We start from the raw sequence: 14,296 nt of genomic DNA on the forward strand, positions 1-14,296 counted from the left end.
ACGTACGGCAAAAAAAAAAAAAAAAAAAAAAAAAATCTCAGCTCTGACCCAGACTTGACACCATGTAAGGGAGGTTCTGATGCTCTTCATGTGGTCATAAAATACAAAGAAAGCATAGTAGAAAAGGCAAGAAACTAATGGTATAAAAGCACTCCAGTGTTTCTCGTCTCTCCACCAACTTCCACAAAATCACATGGCAGAAAGCCTCCTGTCATATGTCAACAATAAGGAGAACAGACTCAAACTGGAGAGAGACAATCCATGGCATTCACCCACCTCCCTTCTGCCTTGGTCATTCGGTTGGTTACCTTCAGAAAGAAAGACCATGAGAAAAAGAAGAAATTGAGTGATGATAAAAGCTTATACACCATCAAAGCAAAAAGTAAAGCTTTTGACTTAAATGAGACTCCAAGGGCAAGATGGACAGACAGGGGTGCAGCTGAGAACCAAGCAGAAAGGCTGAGTTTCCCTGGTATTTTCTACTTTTCTGGAATAAGAACTAAAAACTATTATGCAGTCAGGAGGGCCTGAAACATGTAACAGAGCAGAAATTATTATTTTTTTATGATTACGTAAAGGGCAGTGGCCAAGAGCAGCCCTTCTGTTAACAACAAAGAGGTGTAGGTAAACACATAAGCAATGCTACCATAAAGTGGAGATTTTTGTTTTAACAAAATCTATATTTATATGATTATATTTCCCATGGTTGAGAGCGGCTATAATTAATGGATTTCCCTCGTTCTCCTAATGCAGCCATTTGTCAATTCAAATACAGAATGTCCAATCAATTTTGATGTATTTAGTAAGCAATTTGTCAAATGGTGCTATAATCCAGTTAATATATTAATTCTTGTCATGGAGAGAGTTCTGACAACTACATGGTTTTCCATAACTGGTTTGGAGAGAAAAATCTGAGCTGGAACTCAACGGTCATTCTTTGGAGGTGACACCTCTGTGTCCCGGGATCTGAGAGCATGCCACAGTACATCATTTAATAGGAAAACTGCTTTGCTGAACTAGACACCTGGGATCTACTGGACGGTGTGGCTGCCAGTTCATTGTAATACTGGTTTTCTTTGAATGCCTGTGTGTTTCATATATTTTAAATAAATTGATCAAGCCAATATATGTGACACGGAAAATGCAAAGTATGTAAGCTTCCAAGAGAGGAACAAGGCTTTACCAATGAAATGTATGCATCTTAAACTTAAAAAGTACTCGTATAAACACTTTGCCCTATTCTTAATGTTTCTTCATATGAACTGCTGAAGAAGTGGTTCTCAATCTTTTATTTTCCTATCCCAACATCCTTCAGGTAAATGACTGACTCCTAGCAGTACTTAACAGGGCACTGTACTGTTAAGGCCACATAGTTAGTAACCATTAGACAAGACTCTTAGAAGGCCACCTTCAGCTTACACAGTGCGAAGCTCCGGACATGACAGTTTTCTTACTTTATATTTCATCCAATAATCACTATGTTATTTCCATCTTTTCCCCAAGTCTATCTATGCACTGGGGGCTGGAGAGAGAACCACGGAGATTTCAAGTAGGTGGCCCAAATTTATATCACAGAAGAAATCTGGACTATAGTGATCAAGGAAGTATCAAGTTCTTTCTCAAACTTTTCAATGGGATATTTAATCACTACCAGTTTGGGCATGGCGGGAAACAGAAGATAGGTTTTTAGTGTACCACAGATAACCTCCATGGGTGTATTTCGCAAATACTTTCCAAAGATGATGGCTCTATCCATTCACTATGTCCAAATCTTTCCATATTTCTCTATCAGGAAATGCAAAAGCAGACATGAAGGCAAATCCTTTCTAGAAAACAATACTGAAAAACATGGCAAAAAAAATTTGTTTTAAACAGAAGAAAAAGAAAGAAAGAAAAGAGGAAAGGAACATTACATTCATCTTCCAGACATTAGGCTCTCCTTAGCACATTTATGAACCATGCAAGAGCAAATTGTCAGAGTGATTTGGCACAAGGCTGTGTATTTAAAAACCTGCCATGTGCACTAGTCCTCCAGACTACCAGACGTCCCATTGTTTGATGTGTCTGCTGAGAAAGGTGCCCTATGTGTCAGAAGAGCACACTGAATATTTTTCAATGACCCAGGGGGCAGAGGTCGCTTATTATAAATGGATAATGAGACCTAATGCAGTGCTCTGAGTATGGACAATGAAAGGGTCTATCCATAGCCCCTGGTGGATTGGTCATTCAGGCTTTTATTTCCTCTGCACACTTAATGGAGTCAAACAATTGACAGAAATTCTATAGAGAAGGCTGAAACTGAGAGAAACAACTGTATTCTAACTCTGATAGACAGATACAAATAGTGACCCTGAAATGGCGCCAGAACTCCCATCACCACTAACGTAGCAGACAGCTGTAGCATTCCCCCTAAATTCCCATTTAGTCATTTGTTAGCAATTAACCTTACTGATGGAAGTGATGGCACATCAAACCACAAGCTCCTGCCAATATCAACCCATTACATTATTGTAGGTAAGCAGACACAGACCATTCTTTCAGTTCCTTATTTTTGGAGAAAAAGGCAAACAGATATCCCTGTACCCTCCATCCTATATCCCCACTACTCAACTAACAAAATGCATATTCAGGGGTATCAGTATCTGAATATAAGAACCTTAAACTCTGGTGGGTTAGAGTAAATGACAGCAGAAGCAGAGGTACTCATGGACTAGAGGCTTTATGACCAATAGATTATTTTTCTTTAATCTATCAGAATCAATGTTCTATCCCAGCCAAATCTGCCAATCTGATGGCAATGAATATTAATAGCATAAATGGAAAAGAATATACTGTCAACTGTACCTGAAAAAAAAACAGGTCATAAAGCAACCTACAGGGCTTCCCGGTGGCACAATGGTTAAGAATCCGCCTGCCAATGCAGGGGACATGGTCCCGGAAGATCCCACATGCCACGGAGCAACTAAGCCCGTGTGCCACAACTACTGAGCCTGTACTCTAGTGCTTGCGATCCACAACTACTGAGACTGCGAGCCACAACTACTGAAGCCCACATGCCTAGAGCCCGTGCTCCGCAACAAGAGAAGCCACTGCAATGAGAAGCCCACTCACCACAATGAAGAGCAGCCCCCATTCACCACAACTAGAGAAAGCCTGCACGCAGCAACGGAGACCCAACGCAGCCAAAAATAAATAAATAAAATAAATAAATTTATTAAAAATAAAAATAAAGCAACCAACAGGAACAGTAAGTTGTGATGTCACACAGTTGTGTAAAATAAAGTAAGCAAGACATTTAAAAGTACCAAAAAACTCTCTACAAAAACGTTTTTGTTTCATTTCAATTTTAAGAACAATTATGACAGGAAGGTGGTCTGACATCATTTCTCCAAATGATAAATACTAAAGCAAACGACAGAAATGCCAAGACTTACTTCAGAATGGAGTATAGGTCATTATGTTGTAAAAGAGAGGACTTTTGATGGTGAAACATCTCAACAATAAATCAACGATGACAGAGAAACCCAATGAACTATTCCATAGGTGTGAAGATCTATGTAAAGATACGGGTATCAATAAAAAGCATGTATCCCATTAAACACAAAGGGAAAGAAGAAGGAAAAGAGGGTACTCTAATCTAAACTTTTTGATTAACTATATGATATTTTTTCATTGAGGAAGACAATGTATTCAATTTCATAATGTTCCCCAAATTATACAACATATATATGGCTAAATTCAGGGTCAGTATGTCTCAAACTTCTAGTCTCCTGAAGAAAAATACCATTCATTTCACTAAAATCATTTCTCTATGGAAGGACATGTCAGTGGATAAAATTAACTATAAATAAGAGAATCCATCAAATATAACTCAATATGAAGTGGCTTCTTAAGTACCTCAGATATTCAGACCTAGATAGAGCAGTATGACACACCCAATGACCAACAATGGACTATAAATACTCTATAAATAAGTCCTACATTACAAGTTTCCTCTACAGGAGAAAAACATTTCTTTCTTTCCCCTTCCACCCTACCCAATCTTGGGCAAATATTTATTATGGACAATGCAAGGAAATAGTGTTGAGTACCTCCACCATACTTGGTACATACCACAACAACGATGCAATCCAGGATGTTAGGTTAAATCTAATGTGACACTCCAAAGAGAGCAGCTCAGAAAACTGCTGCACATTTAACTGCTTTGCCAGGGTACTGATAATGACCCTGGTAGAGGAGAGCAATACTTTTTTCTTCCTTTTTGTATCAGTATGTTCAAAATAGATCACCAGTGTATTGTAAAACCAATGAAACAAGACAGTAAAATAGGCTAAAAATGTCTTCAACTCTAAACCCTTAAAAGTGTGACTTTATATTACAAGGAAAAATATTTCCTATTTTTACTCTCACAGTTGCAGCCGGTAGGCCAGCAGCACAAAATTTAGTTGGGAATTAAGATCTCTAGAATCTAACCTTAAATATGCTGCCTACTTGTGTTTTTCATACTTCTATGGGTAAGACAAATTTCAATACTAGCTTTAGGTATTATCTACTTCATTATATATACAGATTTAAACAAAAGTGCTAGTAAAGTCCAAGTGATCAGTAAAGCAAAAACATTTTTAAAAAGCTGATATATCAACAGATAGCCCAGCTATTGAAAAGTAAGGTTTCAGGTGGAGCTTTTAGAATGATTAACACTGCCTTCTTACATGTTATGCTGTCTGTACCATAATGGAACCTCGTCTCTCCTCTCTAAATTCTCTCTAGGATAAAATTATTTCAGAGAAAGCTTACATCAATTACTAATTATATATCCAAACAATCTCAGAAAGGAGCTCAAATCTATAAATACACACATGGAAGGTTCTGAGTTATTTCCAAGAACCTACTGAATATTACCACCAGGATACATACTGCATGCACCAAAACAGATGCAACACTGCAATCAGCAATTCTCTCTCCTACTCTAGGCAACATTTTTTCTTTAATGTTTCAATGAATGGCATAACCTAGTGTTAAGCTAGTTATCCACTCCTCCTCACTTTTCTTCAGTAACCTCATATAGTCCCAAATCCTACAGAGGCAACTTGCTCAATTTCTCTGAAATTCAGCCACTTCTCTCCATCCCACTAACAATTAACTTCTTCCTTCTTTGAATTTCTCTTTTTTAAACTTTTTATTTTATATTGGAATATAGCCGATTAAAAATGTTGTGATAGTTTCAGGTGCACAGCAAAGCGACTCAGCCATACATATACATGTATCCAGTCTCCCCAAGACTCCCCTCCCATCCAGGCTGCCACATAACACTGTGTGTACATGTCAATCCCAAACTCCCTAACTATCCCTTCCCTCTACTCTCCCACCCCTGGTAACCATAAGTTCATTCTCTAAGTCTGTGAGTCCATTTCTGCTTTATAAATACGTTCATTTGTATCACTTCTTTTTAGATTCCACATATAAGCAATATACGATATTTCTCTTTCTCTGTGTGACTTACTTCACTCAGTATGACAATCTCTAGATCCATCCATGTTGCTGCAAATGGCATTATTTCATTCTTTTTTATGGTTGAATAATATTCCATTGTATATATTACCACATCTTCTTTATCCATTCCTCTTTCGATGGACATTTAGGTTGCTTCCATGCCTTGGCTATTGTAAATAGTGCTTCAATGAACACTGGGGTGCGTGTATCTTTTCAAATTATGGTTTCCTAAGTCATTTCTGTCCCAGCAGCTATGGCTTGAATTCTCTGTACCTCCTTCATCCTTCACCATCCTTTCTATACCAATTAATTCATGCTATTAACAAGCACTTATCACAATGTGTTATAGATACTCATATACATGTTTTTTATTTCTATTTATGTTAGGGAAGGTAATGAGTCAAAAGTAAAGGCAGCAGAACTGGTATAATGTAATATCAAGATAATACATAGGATTTAAGGACAAGAAATGTAAAAAACAATTAGGGTCACCCATATCTACTACTGGCCACATAAAAGAGATTAGATTTACATTATCTCCTAAAATAATTAAATTAGTCCTAAGCAAAAGGTTATTTTGAACCCTCCATAACAAAGCTTAAAAATAAACAAAGAAAGAATCAAATTTTTTCCAAGTAATTTGACTACATCCTAGGAAAACAGAATAATCCACCACTCAACAACATGAAACCAAAAATGCCCAGCATCCTATCAAAAATCATTAGGCACATAAAGAAGCAGGAAAGCACACCAAGAAGAAAAATCAATCAATAGAAAAAAACCCCAAGCAATACCAGGGTGAAAAGAATTAGCACACAAGGACTCTAAAACAACAATTACAAAATATATGCCTCGTATGTTCAAACAGGTACGTGATGTGGAAAGAAGTGAAAGGTATAAAAGAACATCCAAATGGAACTTATAGATGAAAAATATGGTATCTGGAATGAAGAATGTGTTGAATAAAACAGCAGATTAGACAGCAGAAGACAATATATATAAATACATAGAAATGCAAACTATACACAATCAAACAGAGTGAAGGAAAGAGAATTTTTTAACTGAACAAAGAATCAGTGAGCTGGGAAAATATCAAGTTGTCAACAGACATATAATTTGAGTCACAAAAGGAGAGAAGCAGAGTGACAGAAAAAAATGTGAAGATGTAACTGTATTAAAATTTTCAAATCTGATGAAAATTAAAACTTCATAGATTGAAGAATCTCACAGACTCCAAGCAGAAGAAAACCACACCACAACGTTATGGTTTAAATACTTTTTCCTATTTTTCTATATTATTTCTATTGTTTTTATGTTTTCTATTTCCTTGATTTCACTCATCTTTATTATTTCCTTTTTTGTGCTTTAATTCGCTCTACTTTACTAGTTTCTGAATGTGAAAGCTGAGTCACTGATTTCATCTTATAACATGGGCATTTAGTCCTATAAATTTCACCTTGAGTAGTAATTTAATGCCATCCCACAAATGTTTCATTTTTCTATGAAGTTTTTATTTTGAAAGAATTACAGATTCATAAGAATTTGATAAAATAGTAATCAAGATACAGAACGGTTCCATCACCATAAAGATCTACCGAACCCTTTATGGTCATATTCAAAACTCTCTGTCGTACTCTGTCTCTCCGCATGATGTTCTTAAGAATCATCCAACTTGTTGCATGTATTTATACTTCAATCTACTATTTTTTTCCCTGAATAGTAGTCTAAGATAGGGATGTGTTCTGGTTTCATTTTCATTCAGCTAAAAATAATCCTAATTTCCCTTTTGACTTTTCCTGTGAACCATGTATCATGTAGAAGTGTATTGTTTAGTTTCCAAATATTTGTAGATTTCCCAGAGACCTGTTAATCATTTCTTATTTAATTCCACTGTGGTCAGAGAATATACATACTTTGTATAACTTGAAAGCTTTTAAACTTATTGAGACTGGTTTTATGGCCCAGAAGAAGGTCTCTATTTGTCAACGTTCCCTGTGCACTTGAAAAGAATGCACGTTCTACTGTTGTTGGGTGGAGTGTTCTACTTAGTCTTATATTAATGTAGCAAGCGAGGGTTTAAAGTGGGTTTCTCCAGACTGGTGGTTGCCAAGGGGGAGGAGGTTGGGGTTAGCAGATATAAGCTTTTAGATATAGAACGGATAAACAACAAGGTCCTACTGTAGAGCACAGAGAACTATATTCCATATCCTATGATAAACCATAAAGGAAAAGAACATATAACTTAATCACTTTGCTGTACAGCAGAAATTAACACAACATTTTAAGTCAACTATACTTCAATTAAAAAATGCTGATTGGGGCTTCCCTGGTGGCGCAGTGGTTGAGAGTCCGCCTGCCGATGCAGGGGACATGGGTTCGTGCCCCGGTCCGGGAGGATCCCACATGCCGCGGAGCGGCTGGGCCCGTGAGCCATGGCTGCTGAGCCTGCGCGTCGCGGAGCCTCCGCGACGGGAGAGGACACAACAGTGAGAGGCCCGCGTACCGCAAAAACAAAAAAAAAAGTATGTTCATAAAAAGACAGCATAAACCAAGCAACACAGCCTGGAAACTGTGATTAAATATTAAAATAAAGGATAAAAAAAAAAAATGCTAATTAAAAAAAAGTGGGGGCTTCCCTGGTGGCGCAGTGGTTGAGAGTCTGCCTGCCGATGCAGGGGACAGAGGTTTGTACCCCGGTCCGGGAAGATCCCACATGCCGCAGAGCGGCTGGGCCCGTGAGCCATGGCCGCTGAGCCTGCATGTCTGGAGCCTGTGCTCCTCAACGGGCGAGGCCACAACAGTGAGAGGCCCGCGTACCACAAAAAAAAAAAAAAAAGGGTTTCTCCTAAGCAGCATATAGCTGGGGTTTATTTTTTGATCCATGACTTGTTTAGATGTTTAGACTAATTTATAACTAATGTGAGCACTGACATGCTTAGGGTTACATCAACTTGCTTATTTGTTAACATTTTATTTCCTTTTTGAGCACTTAGGTTTTTTAAAATTTCATTATATACATCTTTAACAACCTTCAAATGATGCTGAAGTCACATATACTATAAAAACTTACAATAGTATAGTTCCATTTCCCACACTCCTGGCCTTTATGCTACTGTTGTCTCACACAGACACACACACACACACGTATGTATGTGTTTTAAAGACCACAATACATTGATACTATTTTTGTGTTAACAGTGAATTATATTTGAAAGAGAGTTAAATAATTAACAAAAACCCACATATATGCTTTAACCACTTTCAGTGTTCTTCATTCCCTTCCATCTAGTGTCAAAGGCTTTCCCCACCTTTCCTATAATGCCTTTATAAGTAGAGAAAAACAATTATATCCCCAATAAAACACTGGGAGGGGGTTCTATGGATCCCAGTCACCTTTCTATTGTGTATCAAAGCTATATTTCTGTTGAGTGATCCTTTGTTACCATTTAACAAAGAAAATTCAGTAAGCTTAGGGAGGAACTTCTCACAAACCCATGGATTATCTTGGAAGTTCAAAGTCTGACCTACCCCCAACAAAGCTAGTTAATGTCAGCAACTTAAAAAATACTGCTGCTGCCAAATTACCTGAAAGAAAAGGAGGAAACATTATTTTTGCCCTAAATAAAACGTTCCCAAGTAAGCCCTGTTTCTAATTTACAATTTGGGAAGCTCTGAAGCAGACTAAAGAAAAAGCATTGTCTACTCTAGATCACATTCAAAGCTGGTTGATATTTGTTAGTCTCGTCTAATGTTTACCTTTGTTTTTGGCAAAGAAATACACTGAAATAAAAAGCCTATTTTAGAAAAGGTAACTATAGCATGCGTTTTTTTTTTTCAGAAGGAAGAAAAAATACCGTTAGCACAAAAATCACTAATCACCACTACTATAATCTTTTTATAAACAATTCCCAAGATTTCGACCCAGGCAAAACTTTTTTTTTTATATTAGATTCTTGACTTTTACCTTTACTGAGCTATATAGCAAGATTAGATTACCATCTGCATATCCACTTTGCACACATCTCAAACCATATGACGTTTTTTGCTTATTCTAAACAGCAGTTTCTTATGGCTTATCCTCCTAATGACAAAGGAGTGATTTCTACCTCCATAGTGAGGAGCTCTTGTAAGGAGCAGGCTACTATGAGTCAATTTATGATACACCCAAATTGCTCAATTTTGTATCATTCCATTCATTTAATATGGGTAGGAAGTGTGACTACAGTTAATACAAAATTTGGAGTTTTAACTTACTTCACTAAATTAAGGTAAGAAGTCTTTAGCGTTCAGGCAGGTTTCCCTTTCCCTTACCACCAGTCACCCTTTTGCCACATATGCAGAACTTTGTTTACAACTAGTGGTGTATTTATTATGATTACAGGGCTGAAAGGGGAGTGGGGATTCCTTGCTAAACATCCTGCTCTCCTACTCTCCTCTCCCTGAGACAAAGTCTCTTTCACATTTCCATTTACATCATTCTTTGTCCACTATTATTATAATTTCCGGAGTTTGTACAAGTCTGCTTCACTTGATCCACAGATCCAGATACAACCAAAGAAAATACTGACAACGTTTGTGAAGTTTGCATTACAGTTTTACTCCAAATGGTTATATTTGAAAATACCTTCAGTAATATATTTATCAACAGTTTGCAGGTTGGGGAGTAAGAAGTGATTTTCAATATGGTTGAATAAAACAAAAACTTCCTGCCACCAGGTACAGTATACACGTCATCTTTTCAAATGGCTTCAGTAAGGGAAACCGGAGAGAAAGTCAAGCAAGAAGGTAATAAGAAAGTTTTCTTAACGAGGCTCTAACTTACAGAGAGGGCTCAACAGATGGGTAGGCAAAGGCATTCTCTCTAAACTGGCTCCAGCATTGCTTTTACCAATTATATTTCAGCTCTTACTCCTCTGATGCAGATGCCCATCTTTTGCATATTTAATTGCTTCAGTCATGAAATATACTATCTTGTTGAGGACTCTCAATCAAATAGCCTTTCTTTTTTTCTTTTTTTTTTTTTTTTTTGTGGTACATGGGGCTCTCACTGCTGTGGCCTCTCCCATTGCGGAGCACAGGCTCTGGACGCGCAGGCTCAGCGGCCATGGCTCACAGGCCTAGCTGCTCTGCGGCATGTGGGATCTTCCCGGACCGGGGCACAAACCTGGGTCCCCTGCATCGGCTGGTGGACTCTCAACCACTGTGCCACCAGGGAAGCCCCATATAGCCTTTCTTTATGTTGAAAACATGACTTTAAAAATCCAGGCTAAATCTGTGTCTCTACTGTCAATGTAAAGAAGCAATATAATAATTATTACAGAATTACCTGCCTCTTAGGTAGTTTTTAACTTATTAAATTATATCTATACTAACATTTCACTAGATAAGAGGAAACATAATAATTATGTCAGTTAGATATATGACAGACATATTAAGTCTATCACTTAGATCACAGATCTGGCAACATCGTCAAAATCACATATTCAGAATAGGGATTCCATTGTTAAGTCCCTGAAGTCTATTATTTGAAAATATGCACTTCTGAGATAAGAAATAAAGGTTCAGAATGATGCTTAAATGTATAGATTATTTTAAAGTTTTTAAAGGACTTTAGCATCACTTCACTGACCATAGTAACACCTTCGTAAGAGCAAGTATCATTACTGATACTTTATATTTTCCAAGTTATTGAGAGGTGGTCTAGAACTGGAAACTAGGCCTTTTCATCCTTATCCCAATGCTAGTCCATCGGGAATTCAAAAGGTCTCACATAAAATGCATTATATTATGTATTTTATTTAGAAACCATAGAATCATCAGTGACTACCTTTCTTTCAAATTGTCTAATTCTGTTCTGGTCCAACTGTGCAACATCTCACAGGTTTGTCCTGTCTTCTCTGTAAACAGCCTTAACTAAAGCCCTCTCATCTTGCTCCAGAATCACTGTGACTCCACTCCCCCCACCACCCCCACCGAACCTCTTATTACAACACTGCCAGGGTGATCTTTCTAAGATGCAGTTCTGATGGTGCCGTTCCAATGCTTGAAAACAACTGATGGCTTGCTACTGCCTACAGTGGCGGTTCTTCAACCGTGCAAGTAGAGCTGCTAAAATAAAGTCATATCCATCAGCTTAATTCACTGGAGCAAAAAAATTAAGGAATAGAGACAGTTGCTTTTTTATTATTTTCCCCCCATATTTTTTTCTCACATATCTGGGACTTGCTACTGTTTGTCTACTGAGCAGACCTATCAAAATAACTAAACAAAGAAAACCAATATTAATTCTGAAAAAGTTACCTACACTTAATCCAACAATTAGTTATTTTCACCCCTATTGAGAAGTAGGGGGAACTGTTCTCGTGAACACTGATATTACATAAATGTCATGTATTTTCCAAGTCATATGATAGAGTTAAATATATGCTTAGATGACCTAGACCCTAACAACTTTTATGTACTCTGCTTCTTGGAACCAGAAAACCACTTACCTATTATCCCTCTCTGAAAGCTTTGGCAACTTAAGTCACTGCCCTCATAATTCAATGTATAACCCTTCACTGATGCACCTGCCTCATTTCCTTTTATCTTTTAACACCTGTCTCCTGAATTAGATACTGAATTCATTGAGGACAGAAGCAACATACTATTCTCATTTAAACCACACGTTCCTGACACATAGAAGTCACTCAATAAATACATGAAGAAGAAGAATCAGTGAGTTCTATTATACAAGAGAATGAGACTGCCAACTATTTGTTACAATTATAGAGTTTCGTAACTTTAGAGCAAAGTCAATACACTTTCTGTTTCCGGTATAACATATAACACACTATAAACATAAAATAAAATTGTTTCACAAATATTTTACTTCATGCTGCATAATACAGCTAGGCAAGAAATGAAGTCTGATTCAACAAAACTCCATTAAAAACATGTCTGTTGATTTTTAGAAAGTTTCTTAAAAACACGCAGTACTCAGAGCCATGAAGTAAAATTAAGGATCCAGTGAATTCTACAAAATTGAATTATAACTGTAAAGAATTTTTAATTCTATGACCATAAACTGGATAATAAATATTAAATTATCTTTTCAGGCCTCACCTACAAAGAAGGCTGTTTCTAGTTCAATCTACATTTTTTCTCCTTAAGTAAAAAAAGAATCGAGATCAATCTCTACAAATGTTAGGGCTTAGGTATAAAAGCAAACAAACAAAATCCTGATGGAGCTGGAATCACTACTTCATTATTGCAAGTAAAATTCCACAAAGCGAAAAGCCTGCTGATATAACTTTCACAATGAAAAGTGCTTAACTTTTTTCATGTCAGAAATAAATTCCAATTTCATGAAACTTTATTATATCCTAGTATCCTCATTTTTTAAAAGAAATTTTGAGCCCACCAGATACCTCATGGCCAGGGAATGTGAACAGCTAGAGGCATACTTAATGTGTGCTAAAGCTTATGGTATACATTTGTATTAAACATCTTACTTGCCTCAGTCTGATTACTTATGGCCTCTGGCCTATGGACCAGTGGTAATATGCACGGTCACATTAAAAGTCAGCATTTTAAAATGAAAGCTCAAAATACTCTATGGAAGGAAAAAAAATGAGAACTACTCACGGCCAGCAAGCAGAAACTGATAATACTGTACTGCATCTGCAGCGAGGAGCAGAGGGTGGTTTGCGTTAAATGGTGGTTGCAATTCATTCCATTGAGGAGTTCTAAGGAAACAGCAGAAGAATATTAATATTCAGGCTTAATAGATGGGATGTAAATCACCATCACTGTCACCACTTACAGACATTGATATAAACTCACACTATCTTTGTAATCATTAAAGTGAACTTGTTGGAGTGCTGAAACCTGAAACACAAGGCCATCTGCTTAGAAAGAATAAAAGGTGGCAGTGAGTCATACAAATTACATACAGCCAATATTAGTTTAAAGCAGACGACCCTTCAATACGATAGACAAGACATTCAAAACATTGAACAGAGAGGAAGTGTGGAATTCAAATGTCACAACTAATTTTTACCTAATTTCTGACACTTGTTAGAGCTCTCTATTCTTAGAATATGTATACATTTTAAAATAAAATAAAAGCAGATAAAAATGGCTTAAAAAAACGCAGTTAATGGTTGGCTTATGAAAGACCTGATTAGCATCTGAATGCCAAAATAAGCCACTTATTTCAATGATGGTGCAGTAATTTTAATTAGATCTGCCCATTCCTAAAAGCTTGATAAATAAGATATTGTTCAGATCAATTCAGTGCAGTAAAGTACTAGTAAAGAATGGTAGAGCCTCCAAAAATCAATATAAGAATATTTTAAAATGTCATAAGGAGAGAGATCATTTTCATATCCATTTTTGTCTGTTTCCTTCCATACACGTCAGGACCAATTTTTTGGTCCTATAGGTCCTCCTATACTATTGTACACTATATTGAACGGATTTTATCCTAGATCTTATTTCTCCATCTTTATACTAGATTACAAAGGTTCTAATGATTATGTTCTTTTGAGAAGGACTCTAATTGTTAATAAACATTTTTATAGTGATAAGCCATTATATCTTGGGGAATCACTTTAAAGGAAACCTTCCAATATATTTATATTAGTTTCCATTCCCCATAATGGCTATCTCAATGTACTTTCTACTTGCAGTGAGTATGAGACTGGAAATAGGGGAAGCACTAAAGCTCTTTATGTGGGATAGGAAAAAAAAACAAGTCCTAGAAAAGGTAACTCAAAGATGCGAGGAGAAAGAAGTTCAAAGGGAGGTCTTCTCCAAGGCA

The 14,296-nt window shown here is 36.8% G+C and overlaps 1 protein-coding gene across 7 annotated transcripts in view; it reads right to left on the reverse strand.

The window, feature by feature from the left end:
- The window catches only part of BCAS3 (BCAS3 microtubule associated cell migration factor), a 578,866-nt gene that overhangs the window by 305,455 nt on the left and 259,115 nt on the right, over positions 1-14,296 (reverse strand). For all 7 annotated transcript variants that reach the window (XR_004347453.1, XM_032616301.1, XM_032616303.1 and 4 more), the window contains one exon: positions 13,120-13,220. Coding sequence is in view for 6 of the 7 variants with exons in the window: in XM_032616301.1 (XP_032472192.1) it covers positions 13,120-13,220 (101 nt within the window). In the remaining variant the exon portion in view is untranslated. The remainder of the gene's footprint in view (positions 1-13,119; positions 13,221-14,296) is intronic.

This window comes from Phocoena sinus, chromosome 20, assembly GCF_008692025.1.
Source record: "Phocoena sinus isolate mPhoSin1 chromosome 20, mPhoSin1.pri, whole genome shotgun sequence".
NCBI lineage: Eukaryota > Metazoa > Chordata > Mammalia > Artiodactyla > Phocoenidae > Phocoena > Phocoena sinus.